Genomic DNA, 19,913 nt, shown 5'->3' on the forward strand with positions numbered 1-19,913 from the left:
ATAGTAAGGAAGAAACATCTGTGGACAATAGTAATTAGGCTACAATATGAAATTTGATCAGACCTGGCTCTGTTATTAGGCAACAAATGTTGTGATTCCTATCAAGAGTTTTTAAAAATACCTCAATTAATTCATTACACTTTTTGTATAATTAATTAACCAAAAATGAAAAGAAGACATTTGAACGCCAACATCAAAAAATTATATTTCAATAGATTTCGAACACAAACCTGAAATTATTTTGCATATTACACTTGTCTGATTTTTTCAATCATTTCATTGTAAATATTGTTCATATTGTATATATTCAGTATAATCATTCACATGGATGTCTGGGGCACTGCAAGTTGCCCATTTTCCTATATCTAGGCCAGAGGTCCCTAAACTAAGGCCTGCAAGTGTTGGGATTCAACACCATACTGCTCAAGTTTCAAATCCTCAGTGAGTAACAAGTTAGTTCAATTAAAATAGGCTGAGGGTTTCCCTTCTCCCATTTCTCCTGTATGACAGTTGGAATGTATCTATTTCTTCTTTGTTTCTGCTCTCATTAATTAATTAATTTGCAGTATTTATATACTGCTTTTCTCATCCCTAGGGGGACTCAAATTGTTTACAAAAATAATGGCAAAATTCAATGCCTTACATACATAAACCAAATCATAAATCAAACAGCATATAATTAAGCATAAAATCAATTGCACAATTCACCATAAAAGGACATTTTAAACATGACTGGTTGTGTAGAATTGATACTTTTCTACTGCAAGCCTTTACTTTGACTTCTCTTTTTCCATCTTTGTGTACTGTGTGTATTGAGATTTCTCTCTGCTTGTGTGTCAGGAGAGATGTAATAGCTGGTGTTTTTCCCGCTCTTTGAAACCTTAGAAGAGATGGGTTATAGAGTAGCTCAGATCCAGTTCTTTAACTATTAAAGAAATACGGTTAGTTCTTATTATTGTAAACAAACCTTTTGTGATTTTTAAGATTGGACTCTGTATCTTTGCCTGCCTAAGCTCTTAATTCTTTTACAGCCACAACCAACAGCACATCATCCTCTGCTTGCTCTGAGCTAAATGCGCAACGAAAGTATCCTGTTTATGATTTTGGATGCTCTGCTTATTTTTGGGTAGCTTTCCCTAACAAAATCCTAACACTAAGGTCTTTTTCTCAGCCCCCGCCACTGCTGTCATGCGCTCACACACTCAAATCGCATCAGCAGTCCATTTATTTTGTGTGGCAGTTATAAGTGACTGTGAGTGACGGTAGGTGTGCAGTTAGGGCAAGTGAGTGTGGAAAGTGAGTGTGAGCAGTGGTGGTAAGTGTGTGCGCGCAGTGGTGGGTGTGTGGCATAGCCAACACTTGATACAGACATGCCCTATGCATGCACAGCATGCGCACACCTGGACACAATTAAAGCCTGTCCTCCCCAACAGTCATAGGTTCTGCGAACTGGCCTCCACTTTAAATGTTAGGAAATCCTTGATCTAGGCTATATGTATATTCTAGCCAACATGATCCCCAAGGAGGAACATATTACTAAAAAATAAATAAAATGATCAATACTTCAGATGTCACTGTTAGAAGTAAGTAGCTATATTTCAGAGTTACTTTGTCTGGCATTGAGAAATCTACAAAATAGGTCCTACAATTTGGTTTTATGTGCCGCTTCCAGAATATAAGTATCTTTGATCTGAGTGTTGTTTGTTTCCATTGACTCCAACAATGAAGTTTTATAGACCATGGAAACACAGGGTCCACCTACATGGAACAAATGAGTTGGCTCTGGGATGAACGGATTATGTGGCATTCACATGACGCACAGGATCAATTTGCCTTAATATGGCCATGTCCTGTCTTAATGAAGTTCTGTGAAGCTCTGGACTTTGCCCACATTTTGGACTTGTCTAAACAGTTGGATTGCTTCTTATTTAGAAATGGCTACACTGTTCACATCACCATCTCGTCATTCTGGGGTACTTCACTTGAGATCAACAATGCCATTCCTGTTCCCTTATAGCTTGAGAAGCTTACTAGATTTAAGAAGTGTTCCATTTTTTAAAAAGCATAACCTATGAGAATGTTTTACTTCCCCTTACTCCTGCCCAAAAAGGAGAGAGGAAATGGCCCAATCTCTTCTGCTGCAAATGATGTTTAGTCTGCTATAAACCAAATAAATGAGTTGGCAATACCTATGACTAAACAGTCCTGAGTTCTGACGGTGTATGGCTGCCGCTTTCGACATGTCATGAACTACTGTGCCTTTCACAATCTAGACACATGATATTAAACGAAATACCTAAATAGATATCAGACAGCTGTTTATATAAGAAGCAGAAAGGAGAGCAAAACTCCTACTGTTTTGCGGGAAGTGGAGCAAGGAGGGGAATTCTGATCAGCACCTAAAGGAAAATCAGTCCCTCACTCATATTTTCCAAACATAAGGAAGAAGTCAACATTTTCTTTTCTTGTTATCTCTTGTAAATTTAAGGGTTCAGAGATATGAGCAGTCTCTTATAAGAGTGTCTAGAAATCCAGACATGACAAGGGCCAGGGACTGAAGCCCAGTTGCATTTCTGAGCTTCCAGGAGGTAAGACTTGGCTTAGTTTCAGCTTAATCACAAGCTTTAAAGTTTTGTGATTAGATATTATGAGAATTAAAAATATCTCCAGAAAACTGTTGATGGTACTCTTGCAAAACCTGCTCTACTTTCCCCCCTAGAAAACGATACTGTGCAAATCTAGACAATTTTTGCAACAGTTCTAGGCAGTATCAGCACAATCCTAGGTATATCTACCTAAGAGTAAGTCTCACTTAGTTCAAAGAGTCTTATTTCCAGCCATATGTTTGCTACTCCTGTCTAAGAAGTAATGTTTAGAAAACAAAAGCAGGTAATTAAAATGTTATTTTCTCTCTCACTAAAAAGTCAAATGTGGATGAAAGGCCAAGTAATGTTTAGAAAACAAAAGCAGGTAATTGAAATGTTATTTTTCTCTCTCACTAAGAAGACAAATGCTAATGAAAGACCAAAGAAACAAAAGCTACTTTGTGTCCCATGTTTGAGGAAAAGACAGGTTATAAATGAGAGACAAGGATGATCATGGTAGAGGAGGAAAAAAATGTAACCATGGATACAATAATAAACAATAATAAATAATAAAACTTTATTAATACCCTGCCACCATCTCCCGGAGGGACTTGGGATAGCTCACAAAGCACTTAAAGTTGCAAAGACACAAAATGCAAAAATTCAATGATAATAACGCAAAAGCAATAACAACCAACATAAGATCAATAAAATGCAACAATAGCTGCAGATATAAAACGACTGCAATCAATATCAGTCTCATAAAGTGCACAGTGAAATGATCTCTAGGTCCTTGGATATGTCCATTAAGGGTTTCTAAACATGGTCAAAAGCTTGTCTAAACAGCCATGTCTTCAACTGTGTACAGAAGGCTTGGAGAGTTGGGGGTAACCTAATCTCACTTGGGAGGGCATTCCTAAGCCAGGGAGCCACCACCGAGAAGGCCTTCTCTCTCGTCTCCACCAACCGCACTTGAGTCAGAGGTGGAACCGAAAGGAGGGCCTCCTCAACAGATCTCAGATTGCAATAGTTATTAATGAAAAATTTGAAACTGAAGGAAAATTAATGTATTGTCGAAGGCTTTCATGGCCGGAATCACTGGGTTGTTGTAGGTTTTTCCGGGCTATATGGCCATGTTCTAGAGGCATTTTCTCCTGATGTTTCACCTGCATCTATCGCAAGCATCCTCAGAGGTAGATGCTTGCCATAGATGCAGGCGAAATGTCAGGAGAAAATGCCTCTAGAACATGGCCATAAAGTGAAGGAAAATTGTTTTGTTCTAGATCAAACAGGCAATCTTCATGGCATGGAATTTTGAAATGCCAAAACACAGTTAATCATATCATAAATAACTTAAGAGGACTGATATGTCATAAATATATGCTCAGAAAGGTCAAGATGGTAATCATATGCCAAATCGTTACTTTTCCTCTGGACAGTCACTGTGACTACCCTAATAGCATTTTGCCATGGAATCTATGTCTTTACACAAAATTAAACAAATTCTCCAAGGTTCAGAACTGGGGTCGACAATGAGCCGAATCATCCTACACTGCAACTGGCACGTTTTCTTTATCCAACTTGCATGGAAAGGCTAAGACAACAGTCTTTACTCTTTCTTATGGAAAATTACAAAGATTACGAAGTGATTTGTTATTTCAATTCAGGGTGGGCACTGTGCACTCCCCTTGCCCTTTTCAGCATGTTGGGAATTGCAGTCCACCACATATAGAGGACTACATAATCTGTGGTTTAAAGACCTCATCACACTAGAGAATGAATCCACTTTAAATCCGTTTTTTGTCTTCTGCATAATTCTGGGATTTGTAGTTTAGCGAGGCTCTTAAAAGCTCCTCCCTTAACTGCAAACCCCAGAATTTTGCAGGAGGCAGCAACTGAATTTAAAGTGGGTTCATTCTCTAATGTGATGAAGTAGTAAGTGATTTGACTTGAAACACATTTCAATAGTAGGTGAGCAATCATCTTCATTCAGATTTCAGTGGAAAGCTAGAATCTAGTTCCATCTTCCTGAGCACAGTACCCAATATTAAAATGTCAACTTGCTTTAAGTGTAATCTGCTTACAACTATTTTTCATAATATTTTGTATTTATTTATATATTTATACCGAATTCTTACCTGTAAGGGTCTGAAGGGTCCTTGGCGTCACAGACGTCCGCATGACCATGGCATACACACCGTCCTCCAATGCTGATATCCTTGATACTATAGTAATACTAGAAGATCAGAAAATGATTTCACTTAATAAAATGTCCAGGTATTCTCCACTTACAGCAGAATAAGAACAAACCAACCAATTCCAGCTAAATAGTTTCAGCTTTACAGTTGACTCATCCAAAAAGGCAGCCTTCTGCAATCAGGTGCCCTTCAGATCTTTTGTATTTCAATTTCAATTCCTTCCTCATCATCTTCTAGACAGAATAGGAGCTCTATTCTAAAATATTTCAAGGGAAATATTCTGAAGGGGAAAAAATCTTCTATAGACAGAGTGGGGTGACGTCAGGACTTTCTCCATGCTTGATGGGGGCTAAGACTGAGGATTTACAATGACTTGGCAACTGTAGTTGTAACAGCATTGTCACAATGCAACTTGGGAATGACATCACAAAGCATTGTGGACATTGAGGATGCCAGCATATTGATAGCAGGCAATTGCTAAACAGAGATCATAGGGAAATTTTAAAAAACCCTCTTTACAATTTCAATAAAATATTTCTTAAATAAAATCATTCTCTTTAGTGAAATAACTTTCTGCACCCTGACTCTTTTCACACTGGGATTTAGGCAGAAAGAACAAGTGTTCAAAATTCCCATTAATTGATATCCTTCACTTCCACCTTAAGCACATCAAGATATTATTGCAGTGGTACGAGATGTACTTATACATGTTACATATTACATTACATATTCACTGCTATATGGAAATTAGTAGCATATGATTTAGTACAGTGGTTCTCAACCTGGGGTCCCCAGATGTTTTTGGCCTACAACTCCCAGAAATCCCAGCCAGTTTACCAGCTGTTAGGATTTCTGGGAGTTGAAGGCCAAAAACATCTGGGGACCCCAGGTTGAGAACCACTGATTTAATAGCTTATGATGGGGCCGTGGGTGGCGCAATGGGTTAAACCCTTGTGCTGCTGAACCACTGATCTGAAGGTCGAGAGTTCAAATCTGTGGGATAGGGTGAGCTCCCATTGTTAGCCCTAGCTTCTGCCAACCTAGCACTTCAAAAACATGGAAATGTGAGTAGATCAATAGGTACTGCCTCGGCAGGAATGGCAAAAAGATGTTCCATGTAATCATGCTGGCCACACGACCAAGAGGTGTCTATGGACAATGCAGGCTACTCAGTTTGGAAATAGAAATGAGTGCCTCCCCCCGAGCCGGAGATGAGCATTGCATCCAGAGCCAGAAATGAAAGGAGAAGACTTTGTCTTTGTCTGTGTAGTTGTGTGTCATTGTAGTTCATTGTAACAAGACAATGAATGTTTGCCTGTGTCTGTTTATATGCTGTAATCTGCTCTGAGTCCCCTCAGGGAAAAAGGCAGAATATAAATAAAGTGTTGTTGTTGTTGTTGTTGTTGTTAGATACACAGCAAGATTAGTACACAGCAAACAGAATCACTATGCTGGCCTTTGTATTTGATCACATGTTGGACACTTCCCAAGTGTCAAGGACTATGTGATGTATCAGTGAATAATGTGTGCAGATCCGAATAGGATGGCCTTTTGCAGCTGACAGATGGTAATTTTGTCAGCTCTTATTGTTTTTAAGTGCAAGCCAAGGTCTTTAGGCACTGTACCCAGTGTGCCAATCAGCATTGGGACCACTTGACTAGCTTGTGCCAGAGTTTTTGCAGTCCTCATATCGTGCAAGATTTTCCAGTTGCTTCTTGTCTCATTATTATTATTATTATTATTATTATTATTATTATTAAATCCAAGTCATTCAAGAATGCATTTTCTAGTCCACTCTGGTTGCCAATGCATTCACTCTTATTCTTGAGATCTATTTTTTGAACAATAGAGCCTTTTAAACAGAAAATGACATTAATAAATCTAATCTGATAACAGCATTGACAAACAGCTTCCCATCAGGCCTAATCAGAGATTTATAAAGGCCTGAAGGCATTCATGGTTTCCTGCCTTGCAAAGCAAGCATGGCATCCTTCCAAGGCAAATGGTCACATAAGTTTATTCATTTCTCAGCTGCTTCCAAAAGCTACTGCTCGCACACCAGTAATGAGATGGATAGTCAAGAGAAGTATAGAAGCATCTTACCCTCCTGGTCACAGTAGGATCTCTTAGTGCCTTTCCCATTAAATGGCCAAGTAAAGTATTGGTCCTCAGGAAACGCAATCGGATGTTAGTGGCTTTGGTGAAATTCCTCAGGAGAGGGGAATAGGAGAAGTTCATGGCTCCTGGACGTCCATTCACCAAGGAGACAACAATCTACAGGAGAACAAATAAAGTTAGAACATTTTTTTCAAGTGGACAGAAGTTCCATATTACTCTAGAATCATTGAATCATAGAATCATAGAATCAAAGAGTTGGAAGAGACCTCATGGGCCATCCAGTCCAACCCCCTGCCAAGAAGCAGGAATATTGCATTCAAATCACCCCGGACAGATGGCCATCCAGCCTGTTTAAAAGCTTCCAAAGAAGGAGCCCCCACCACACTCTGGGGCAGAGAGTTCCACTGCTGAACGGCTCTCACAGTCAGGAAGTTCTTCCTCATGTTCAGATGGAATCTCCTCTCTTGTAGTTTGAAGCCATTGTTCTGCATCCTAGTCTCCAGGGAAGCAGAAAACAAGCTTGCTCCCTCCTCCCTGTGGCTTCCTCTCACATATTTATACATGGCTATCATATCTCCTCTAGCTGGAGAAATGTTTCCCTGCAGCAACTGAGCAATGCTCTTCTGCATCTACTTCCCATTTATTTTTCTAATCCATTTCAATTTATTTCTGAGTAAATATACTCATAGTAGGTATAATATTTCCACATCTTATTCCTGGAGCCTCTGGTGGCACAGTGGGTTAAACCCTTGTGCCGGCAGGACTGAAGACCAACAGGTCACAGGTTCGAATCCGGAGAGAGAGCAGATGAGCTCCCTCTATCAGCTCCAGCTCCTCATGCAGGGATATGAGAGAAGCCTCCCACAAGGATCATAAAACATCAAAAACATCCAGACATCCCCTAAGCAACGTCTTTGCAGACGGTCAATTCTCTCACACCAGAAGCAACTTGCAGTTTCTCAAGTCGCTCCTGACATGACAAAAAAAAATAATCTCATTCCTCCTGCCATTTTCCCAGCAAGCTGAAGATAATAACTTACTCAAGTTCATGCTTTGGATTTATCCCTCAGTTGGAATGTGAAGTGTTCCTCACATCCAAGCTCAGTCGTTGTTTACATGATGATTATTCTGATTTAGACACAGAAAGAACCAAAAGAAAATATGTTGACTAGCTACAGCTTAAGTAGCAGAGGGGGAAAAAGAAGGGGCCTGAGGATGTTAAGAATTGTGCAAGTTGGAGTCCAAAACACCTGGAGGGCCAAAGTTTGCCCATGCCTGAGCTACAGTCTGCCATTAAACGTTAAGGAGTCTGTCTCTGACTATAAGTTGAAATTTGTTCTCATTGAAACAAATGGAACTTGACATTTTGGACTACAGCCTCCAGGTGTTTTGGACTCCAACTTGCACAATTCCTAACATCCTCAGCCCCCCCCCCCCCCCCCCCCCCAGCTGCTTAAGCTGTAGCTGGTCAACATATTTCTTTTGGTTCTTTCTTTCTCATTGATTTTAGTAGAAACTAAGTTCAACTAACATAGCCTGGACTCAACCCAATGTACTGCTTTTCTAGGATCTATTTTAGCACCATAGTAAAAATAAAGGTTTCCCCTGACATTAAGTCTAGTCATGTCCAACTCTGGGGGTGATGCTCATCTCCATTTCTAAGCCAAAAAAATGGCTGTTATCCGTAGACACCTCCAAGGTCATGTGGCCAGCATGACTGAATGGAGTGCCATTACCTTCCCACCAGAATGGTACTTACTGATCCACTCACATTTGCATGTTTTTGAACTACTAGGTTGGTAGATGCTGGGGCTAACAGCGGGAGCTCACCCTGCTTCAGATTTGAACCGTCAACCTTTCGGATAGCAAGTTCAGCAGCTCAGTGGTTTAAACTGCAGCACTACCAGGGGGAGCCATTTTATCACCATATACCGACTTAATACAAGTCATGTCCAATTTAAGTACAATACTGAATGTCTTCCTGTGAGCATTTTTTCATTTAGGAAAACATATAGTGCCATGACAATCTTGGGATAAATAAGTGGTGAGCACAGAGCAACCATGTGTGTTTGTGTGTTGTTCAGGAGTTATTTTGGCATAATTTGCTGTGTTACGGGGTAAAGACTCACACAGTCCTAGACTTTTGGTGAGCTAAAACAATGGTTCATGCTTGCCATTATGGCTTTCGTCAGCTTTGCTAGACATAACAAAAGACAGAGGCTGAGTTCTTTTTGATGGTGTGCTGAGAACATCATGAGAAAGCGAGTCAATGCCCTGAAACATGGAAGCATAAATCATGGAAACTCCTTTCCCCTTGGCTTATGAATGACACGTGAAGATAACACAGCACCTGGAGAGGTTCTCTGCTACCACGGCAATTAAAATAGATGAAACTAAAATGGAAGCTTATCACAGGGCTGTCCTTGTCTGACTATGAAATAACACATAATAAGCAACCACACCAAGAATTTATTTTTGAAGCGATAGGGGTTCAAATTGCTTAAAATCTTACTGTTTCCTTTTCAATTTAACAGACCTTTTCACAGATGTAGGAAACTGCAAAGTCAATTAAAACAGGAGTAGCTCAGCAAAATATGGGGAATTTACTTTGGGAAATTAATCAAATAATTGTATTTCTTTCAGTTTGCAGATGTTAGTTCTATTTCTAAAAGTCTCTCCTTTCCTGCCCTAAACAGAGCATTTGATTTCTGAATAAGCATGCCTGTGGTTGAATAAACTGTTTTACACCCCACTGCAACCCTTTAACAATCCCAGCAGAGTTCATCTGCTGGAACACAGTATCGGCGCAGCTGGAACAGTTCCGCCAGCATGACTCAAGATTATAACAGAATTTAGCAACAGGATGCACCCGTGTTTCCCAGGCGCAACATCCCACAGCCTGCTATTAGCTTTAGATAACTTTAAAAATGTTTAAATATGCAAAGTTCACTGGGCTCCAAAGGGCAAAACCTTGCTTTGTCTCCTAAGGGAAAAGCATATCACTGTAAGATTTATCTTCTGTTTCACATATTCCTTTGCACATGGATGGAAGTGGATGGTACAAAATTTGGAATCTAAAAAGCCTCATATTTCTGTCTTTAAATGTAGCTACCTCCTGCAGCTGTAGATATACAATGGTTTGAACCACCAAAGCAAATGTGTGAAAAAGGCTTAGAAGCCAAAAGTTTGGTGGAACTACGAGTAGTTTATAGATGTTCTGTTACTGTTGTTGTTGTGTGTCTTCTAGAAGTTCCTGACATGATTACCTATAGCCAACCTATCACAGGGATTTCTGGGGCTTTTTTTTTTTTTTGTCGTGTCAGTAGCGACTTGAGGAACTGCAACTCACTTCTGGTGTGAGAGAATTGCAAGGACGTTGCCCAGGGGATGCCCGGATGATTTGATTTTTTTCCCATTATCCTGGTGGGAGGCTTCTCTCATGTCCCCACATGAGGAGCTGGAGCTGATAGAGGTAGCTCATCCGCCTCTCCCCGGATTCCAACCTGCGACCTGTCGGTCTTCAGTCCTGCCGGCACAAGGGTTTAACCCACTGCGCCATCGGGGCTGAGAGTTTGTGACTCACCCAAGGTCACCCAGTAGGCTTTCATGGAATTGAAGCCTTGTCTCCAGATTCATAGTCCAGCATTCAAATCATTGCACAATGCTGCCTCTCTACCTTTCCAGTATTGTAGTTCAGTGTTTCCCAAACTGTGCTCCTCCAAGTATTTTGGACTTCAGCCCCCGCAATTCCTAATGGCTACTAAGATGGCTGAGATTTCTGAGAGTCCAAAACACCTGGAAGAGCACAATTTGAGAAACACTGATCTAGCTCAAGACTTCATGACATTCCCTTATTCTCATTCTCTCTCTCCTCAATCCCTCTCATTAGCTACTTTTCAGTCTTCATTCCAGTAACATACACACACAGGGCTCCTCCACACAGCCCTATATCCCAGAATATCAAGGCAGAAAATTTCACAATATTTGTTTTAAACTGGGTTGTCTGGGTCTGTCTTGATTATGGGATATAAGACTGTGTGGAAGGGCATACACACACAATAATACCCCATTTTGTAAATGGGAAATGGTTTGTCCATGGTTATCATACAAACAGGAAGAATCTGAATCAAGATTCAGATTCCACACTTCTATTGAAATTCCACACTGTACTCTCAGGGCCCTTCCACACAGCCCTATATCTCAGAATATCAAGGCAGGAAATCCCACATTATCTGAGAGTGGGCTTAGGGCCCTTCCACACAGTCCTAGAATATCCCAGAATATCAAGGCAGAAAATCCCACAATTGGGTTATCTGAGTCCACACTCAAATAATGTGGGACTTTCTGCATTGATATTCTGGAATATAGGGATGTGTAGAAGGGCCCTGAGTCCTGACTCAGATAATGTGGGATTTCTTGCCATGATATTCTGAGATATAGGACTGTGTGGAAGGGCCCTCAAAAGCCAGAATGGCAAAATCCATAAAAAACCAAACATATCATTCCTGTTAAAGAACATCGTATCTAATAAAATCAATGACAAAATCCAGACAAGTCATTTGAAACACAGAGCAAACAAAAACCAAAGAGCTCACCTCTCCATTCTCCAGGGGAACAATGCGAGAGTATTCAGTGGTGCAAATGGCATCATCGTCTTTGGTAATCCGTTCTATAGTCTTTGGGCCAAATTTCTCTATACAGTCTCTCTTGGAAGCTATGAAACATAAAAGAGACAAAAAGTTGCATATCCTGGAAATGTGACTCCTGCTTTACATGAAATAATACTTTGCATTTATATAATGTTGTTGAATATTGGAAAATGCTTCATGTATTTATATCAAGACAATCCTTACAATACCTGTAAAGTCGAGTCAGTATTATTTTCTTCCTTGTGGGGCACAGAAATGCCACAAAAGTGAATAACCATGTATAAATATCTCTAGGAACTTATAGATCTCCAGCTTGGCTCTATGGTCAATTTCTATCATAGAATCATAGAATCAAAGAGTTGGAAGAGACCTCATGGGTCATCCAGTCCAACCCCCTGCCAAGAAGCAGGAATATTGCATTCAAATCACCCCTGACAGATGGCCTAAAGATTCCTTAAGATAACATTTTATTCAAATGCGTGAATAATCAAATCCAGCCGTCAAACTTGCAAATATGGAGGGTTTACTGAACCGTGAAGGCCACCTAGTGAGATAATGGCTGAGGATAGAGTCAAAGGGACATCCTTAGTTCTAATTTGACTGTTAGCCATGGCAGTACAGTAGAGTGTGAATGCCAGAAATACAAATAGGCTGCACAGAGGGAGGATGAAAATGTTGCACTCCAGACTGTTTTTGTTCTTAATGTGACATATTTTGTAAGGGTTTAAGTGCAACAATAACTCTTCATGAAACAACCATGAGCTGGAATGCTGAAAAACATGCACCTGCAATGCTTAAGAGAAGTACTTGGACGTGTTATATCTTTCTCAATATCTGAAATGGGAGAATGCAGAACCCACACAGATCTACTGCTGGGATCCTTAATATCCCTAAATGTCCCTGCAGTTTTGAGTCCAAAAGCAGCTGTAGAAGGAAATGAATTCCCATACTTTTACAAAATCCCACCTGAATATTGGGAAGAACTTTCTGATGGTAAGCGTGGTTTGACAGAAGAATATGCTGCCGCAGAGTGATATGAAGTCTCCTTCTTTGGATTTTTTCAAACAGAAGCTAGAGAGCTCTTTGTAGGGAGTGCTTTGATGGGTATTCCTCCATGGCAGAATGGAATTTGACTATATGACCTTTGTCCTTTCTTCCAACTCTATTAATATATGACTCCTGCCAAACTATATTTCCCCTTTGAGTATCCCTTGCATAAGAAAATCCCATGAAATCCACAAGGATCACTGTCAAGTTGTCAGGTGAATTCAAGGCACAAACACACACACAAGAAAAGCTATGCTAGGTTGCTATATAGCAGAGGTTCCCAAACTGTGGTCTGTGGACCACCGGTAGTCCTCAAGAACTAAAATATGATCTGTGAGTGACCTCACCATTACTACACCATTGCAACAAGAACAATTGGTCTTGCAAAACCCTTTATAGTGCTGAGGCAATGGGGATGTTGGGAGGGGAGAGGCTGACTACCCACGAAAGGTAAAACAGCAAGCATTCTGACTACAGCTGCTTCTCCTCTTTCTTCCTTTCCCGTGAGCATAGCCATTTCATGTGGTGCCTGGAAGCAGAGGTGCCTTGGTGTCTTCATTTTTAGGCCTGTTCTTGGGGTGATTTGGGGTGCTGATTCAGAAAATCGCATTGGATAGAACACATCAGCTCTAGATTATTAAATATGGTTTTCTGTGGGCAAGCAGATGGCAACTACTGAATGGCATATGCTCTGTATCAGAAACTAGAGCTGATGTGGTCTATCCAATGCAATTTTCCAAACCAAATCTAAAGTTGACCAAAAACTGATTTGTAACCCTTTTGGTACTAATGTTGGAGAGTGGTGTTGGTCGAAGTGGTCCCTGGTTCAAAAAATGCTGGGAACCACTGCTATAAGCTAAGGGAATAGTGACAGTTACGTGTTCACAGTCCACCTGGAACTACACCCACCTTTCATCTTCAAATGTTGGATGCAACCATCACAGTCCCTTTCCAAATTATTAACTGGAAAACTATTTTATTAGTGACCTCACTACCTCTGAGGATGCTTGCCATAGATGCAGGCGAAATGTCAGGAGAAAATGCCTCTAGACCATGGCCATATAGCCCGAAAAAACCTACAGCAACCCACCTATTTTATTATGCTTCTTCGTGCCTCATTGCATTCATGAAAAGCACGATAGGCAGGAATAGAATAAGGAAAGTGACTATAGGGCTTTAGGTTTTCTTTCCACACATACATGATGGAAATCTCTAGCTGGAGCTGTGTTTAGCCCTGAGAGAAAAAGTCTCAATGACAATGAAGTCCCCCAGGGAAGCGTTACTCCTCATGTACCACAGCCCACATCTTACCCTTCCCCACAGCTATTTTTTCAACATATTCATCACTCCTAACCAACCAAGATTATATCTGGTTTTGGCCCATAGTATACAGCCCACACTGATTTGCAAGAGAGCTTTAGGCCAAAGGTCCCTAATTTATGCATGTTTGGCATTCCCGCATTAGCAAAGTAGGTAAGAGAGAGGGCACTGTGGTACAGTGTTGCCCCTAAAAGGGTGAGTGATCCTTTCTTTAGGAATCCCAAAACTTCCTGTTAAATCTCACATACTTGAATAATTTGTCATTCTCTGACATAACACAGCTCTGCATTTTGCAACAGTCCGTTCAACAGAAATACAAACAGCTTACTGCTGAAACCATAAATTAAAACATACGGTAACCATTCAATTTTTTTTTAAGAAAAAAAGATAAGTCCTTTAGTCTTATAACTGATAAAGGTCAATGTTAATATAACTGCATATAATCTGAACTACATCACTAGCTTACTTTCTCCAGAAAGGTGCTACACATGGTATGATCAGGGTTGCAATATTTCAGACTAAAATGCCTAGAGCTAAAAACTAAGTCAGAATTGCTTTACCTATCAACTGCAGAATAATAGTAAGCAAGGGGGGGGGGGGGGAGATTCAATTAACAAATTGCTCCTTACCCTGGAATTCTGGTTTTTTTTATTGAACTTGGGACAGAATATATTAACTCTAGCTAAAGTCAAACCTTTATCCCAGGAAGTGTTTGTTGCTGTTGTGTGCCTTCAAGTTTCCATAGTATGGAGACCCAAAGGTGCCCTAGAGGGCCGGGCTTTAGCACAGCTGGTTAATCACCAGGAGCAATAGATCTTACCAATTGAAAGGTTGGCAGTTCAAAGCCCAGGTCGGGGTGAGCATTCGACCTTCTTCCCAGCTTACTGTCTACCTAAGCAGTTTGAAAAGAGCTGTGAGATGTGAGTAGAGAAATTAGGCACCACTTTAAGTGGGAAAGTTTTTTACGGCACCATAAAAGAAATACCAGAAAATGCCGGTGATCAAAGGAAGTCTGTAATCAAGGGCTCTTTATCATAGAAGATGGTGTAACAGCACCTCCCTGTGGCCGGAATTGAGTACACCCTCCAGGATGCCAAAGTTGAGAAAAATGCCAACATAACACCTCTATCTGTTGTCTGTCCTGTCTGTTTAATAGCATTGAATGTTTGCCATGTATGTGTTCTGTGAGAAGGGTGGAATATAAAGGCTGTAAATAAATAAATAAATAAGATCAAACTGTTTTCTTGGCAATATTTGTTCATAGTGGGTTTGCTATTGCCTTCATCTGAGGTTGGGAGAGTGTGGTCTGCCTCAATGGGTTTCTATGGGCAAACAGGGATTTGAATCCTAGTCTTCAGAGCCATATTCAGGTGCTCAAACCACTGCACCATGCTGGCTCATTCACTGGGAGATGTGGTGATTTTATAGAAAGATCCAAACAAAATATTTGATTGTAGCTAATGATAGCTATCCTTCACTATGATTATGAAATTACAAGCTATTTATGTGGGGAACACACTGGTAGGAAAGGCAATAAAACAGCTGTAGTTCCCCATCATGACCACTAGCATATTGGGTCTGTAGATGATCCTGGCAAGATAAAACCTGGCATTTCTTGAGTCTTCATACCATTCATAACATCATAGAGTGAAGATTCACTGATCTAATAGCATCCTCCAAAGTAACAAATAGCTTATTACAAGCCTTTAGGTCAGTGGTTCTCAACCTGTAGGTCCCCAGATATTTTGAACTACAACTCCTAGAAATCTCAGCCAGTTTACCAGAATTCATAATTTCTGGGAGTTGAAGGCCAAAACATCTGTGGACCCACAGGTTGAGAATCACTGCTTTAGGTGGTATGCAACACACAGGCATGTAGCCGGGGGAGGGGGGGGGGGCTCGGGGGGCTTAAGCCCCCCCCCCCCCCGAAATTCTCATGGTGGTTCGTGAAAAGGCCTTACTGGTGCATTATTTAAACTGTTATGTTTATTCATATCATGATCTGATCACCATACTCAATACATCCCATATGCATGAGGGTATTGGGGTAATGATACAAAAGGTTTGCTAGGCTAGACCCTCTTTCACTCAGACTCAGCCCCCCCCCCCCCCCCCCCCGAAACGAAATCCTGGCTACGGGCCTGGCAACACATGTTATTGGTAAGGGCAGCAACACAAATATCTGGATTAAAATTCAATGCAACAACATAGTGAGCATTTTGACCTGTTATTCCCATATAAAAGTAGTGTTTTAAGTCCCAGAAAAAGGGTTGAGAGAAGCCTTCATGTGGCTTCAACCCACTCTTCATTTTTAACTTCTTGGGTGTTCCTGAATAAAGTCATTTTCACACTCCCATCACAGATTGGGATGATAACTGAGTTTGTTCTGGTTTCCTTTGAGTGTTACAGAGACCAGCCTGCCACTGTGCTGATTTTCCACAGATGAGTAACCTTCGTCTTTCCAAAATTACGTTTTGGCAGAATGCATCACAGCTGGAAAAGATGCTGTTTTGATGAATTGAGGTAGACTGTTAATGTCTTTATATACTGAAGAACATAAATATATTGTTTGGCATTCCAAACCAGTCAGTTTACCAACCTCAAATGGTTTAGAAGACCAAAGCCTAGAAACCATGAGCATAACGTGCCCCTCCAAACTACAAAGATATCTGTCAACTTCTTTGGATTTTTCAACCAAAACCATCAATATCACTGAAATTAACTGCTAAAATGTGAATTCATCCTTATAGTTCTAGCAAATCATCTTTCCCATTCCCACCATAAATCTGATTTCATGCTTCAGGCATGGAATCTAAAATATGATTCCAGATTTCAAGCAAGCCCTGCCATTAAACCCCCTTCCTACAGGCTGCTACTGGCAAAAAATCCTCTTACCCTCCCAATTCTCTCATATCTTGCCAGTTCTTTGAAAATGACTGTGGGCATCGGATTCCATGCTTTGAATATCTGTGTAAATATCTGGTACGGAACATAGTGGGAGAACCATGCTGGGAACCCCTAATAAACTGCTGAGTGTTAATACACTTGCTTTAAACAGTAATGTGAAAATAAGACATTATGCACAGCAATAGCATATACAATGGCAAGGGAAGTCTGTACTTGTTAGAAAGGATTTCCAGAAATGACAAGGGAGCCTTCTGAATAAGAGCAACAAGCAGGCCAAGCAGAAAAGAGGGCTCTTGATCTATAAGTATATAAAAAATACACATTGTCTATGCTATAATGGTATTATCCCAGTGTTTCTCAACCTTCCTCATGCTGCAACCCCTTCATATAGTTCCTTATGTTGTGGTGACCCTCAACCAAAAAATTATCTTCGTTGCTACTTCATAACTGCAATTTTGCTACTGTTATGAATCATAATGTAAATATCTGATATCCAGGATGCATTTTCATTCACTGGATCAAATTTGGCACAAATTTGGTGGGGATGATTTTATCATTTGGGAGTTGTAGTTGCTGGGGTTTATAGTTAACCTACAATCAAAGAGCATTCTGAACTCCACAAATGATGGAATTGAACGAAACTTGGCACACAGAACTTCCATGACCAACAGAAAATACTGGAAGGGTCTGGTGGGCATTGAACATGAGTTTTGGAGTTGTAGTTCACCAACACCCAAAGAGCACTGTGGACTCAAGCAATGATAGATCTGGACCAAACTTGGCACAAATACCCAACATGCCCAAATGTGAACACCAGTGGAGTTTGGTGAAAATACACCTTGACATTTGGGAGTTGGTAGTTGCTGGACTTTATAGTCCACCTACAATCAAAGAGCATTCTGAACCCTACCAATGACAGAATTGGGCCAAATTTCCCACACAGAACCCCCCCATGACCAACAGAAAATACTGTGTTTTCTGATGGTCTTTGGCAACCCTCCTGACACTCCCCTCATGACCCCCCCCCCCCCGAGCCCTGTTCCATAAGTTGAGAAATGCTGGTCTATGCTATTATGATATTGTCCTAATGCCATAGCATTCAGGTAGTGGCTAAACAAAACCCAAGCAATGAATCGCAGCTATAAATCTGCACCAAGACCAATAAAAAAGCCGCCACAGAGAACATAAGGCTATTTTTCAAGGTTGTTTTAAAATAGGAACACTATGTGAGGCATTTTTTTTATTAAAAATCTATTATTATTAGAAAATTGTTAAGAGAAAGATGCTTCTGATTCTTCTGACCTTGAAGAGAAACTAATGGGCTCATAGATGCATGTTGTTGAACAAGTGAGGACTGGTAGCACATCCATAGGGAAAATTCACAGTATAGCCTTTTCAAAAGTTCTTTCAACCAGGTTTTTCTGTTTAAAAGATCATCACAAAGCTTAACTCGCATCTTCTTGCAATTACGGCTTTTGCTCCCTAGAGGGGCATGTTCAGAGTAACTTGGCTACTCTCTGTGTGTTTTACATGATAGATGTGCAGAACAAGCCAGCGCTTCAGGATAAACTAAGCATCAGATTCTTTTCAAGAAGACAGCTCAAACTGGGAATTAAATCCTTGTGTTCAGTTTCCTTACATTTCATTTTCTAGAGAAATGCCAGAGAAAGAGAAGACAGACTGAAATGTCTCATCATCGGCTTTGTCTAGGCATCAGGAAATAGGAAGCGTGTCCTTTCCCAAGACAAGAGGGCTCCACAAACAACGACAAAATGAGACTTCAGATATTCACCTCTTCTTCCCATGTTCTACAATACGTTGATCTAGTGATGTTACCGCCAAATTGGTCTTGGGACTGCCAACTAGTTAGATAAAAGTTTCTGCCAAAAAGCAACACAGTTGGGCTTAAAGCCATACAAGCATTTCTGAACTAGCAGCTTTGTTGGTGTGGAAGCAGCAGATCGGAAAGATGAGAAAAAAAAGCACTAGAACTTGGTCAAACAACTAGTACAGAATGGAAAATGATGCCAGGAAGGTACTTTTTTCATGTCAGAAGCTACTTGAGAAACTGCAAGTTGCTTCTGCTGTGAGAGAATCAGCCGTCTGCAAGGACATTGCCCAGGGGATGCCCAGATATTTTACCATCCAGTGGGAGGCTTATCTTGTGTCCCTGCATGAGAAGCTGGAGCTGACAGATGGGAGCTCACCCAACTCTTGAATCTATGTAAATCAAAAAGCCACTTCTGAATCAAAGGGAGGAGGAGGTATTTAGAAGTACACATCCAGATTCCAAAAGGCTATCTGAACTTTAAAATAGTAGCTTCTTCAGCAATGTAACAAATCCAGCTGTGCAGTGCTTCTTCAATACTAGCTATAGATTTATAGCAAAACCACTATTCCATTCAAATCAAGGTAGGGGAATGGGTGGACTTCAGATGTTGCTGGGCTGCAACTCCAATCATACCTAACTAGCTTAGCTAATAATAAGGGACAATGAGAGTTGGGAGTTTGAAGATATGGGGAGTGATATGTTCCCCAAGATTGATTTAGATATAGGAATAGCAGTTAATCTTGGGCCTCATCTGCACTGCCATGTAATGCAGTTTCAGAATGCAATTTAATTGCATTGAATTGGATTATATAAGTCTACACTGCCATATAATCCAGTTCAATGCAGTTAATCTGCATTCTGAAACTGCATTATATGGCAGTGTAGATGGGGCCTCAGCTTCAAGAAGAAAACATCTCAGGTGTGAAAGAGCTACATTATTTTTATATTTGCTCGTGACATAATACTCATAAGCAGCTACGAGACAGGTTGCAACAGAGACCGCCAGATCCAGAGGAGCCTACAAAATCATTAACTTAATGTATTGTCGAAGGCTTTCATGGCTGGAATCACTGGGTTGTTGTAGAGTTTTTGTGCTATATGGCCATGTTCTAGAAGCATACTCTCCTGATGTTTCACCTGCATCTATGGCAAGCATAGATCACAACCTCTGAGGATGCTTGCCATAGATGCAGATGAAACGTCAGGAGAGAATGCTTCTAGAACATGGCCATATAACTCAAAAAACCTACAACAACTC

General features: G+C 40.6%; 1 protein-coding gene across 3 annotated transcripts in view; it reads right to left on the reverse strand.

The window, feature by feature from the left end:
* The window catches only part of LAMA5 (laminin subunit alpha 5), a 253,667-nt gene that overhangs the window by 131,765 nt on the left and 101,989 nt on the right, over positions 1-19,913 (reverse strand). For all 3 annotated transcript variants that reach the window (XM_067468220.1, XM_067468219.1, XM_067468218.1), the window contains exons 4-6: positions 11,497-11,615; positions 6,887-7,057; positions 4,724-4,821 (exon numbers count right to left, since the gene is read on the reverse strand). In XM_067468220.1, coding sequence (XP_067324321.1) covers positions 4,724-4,821; positions 6,887-7,057; positions 11,497-11,615 — 388 coding nt within the window. The remainder of the gene's footprint in view (positions 1-4,723; positions 4,822-6,886; positions 7,058-11,496; positions 11,616-19,913) is intronic.

The sequence above is a fragment of the Anolis sagrei genome, chromosome 4 (genome assembly GCF_037176765.1).
Source record: "Anolis sagrei isolate rAnoSag1 chromosome 4, rAnoSag1.mat, whole genome shotgun sequence".
In the NCBI taxonomy this organism is placed as follows: Eukaryota; Metazoa; Chordata; class Lepidosauria; order Squamata; family Dactyloidae; genus Anolis; species Anolis sagrei.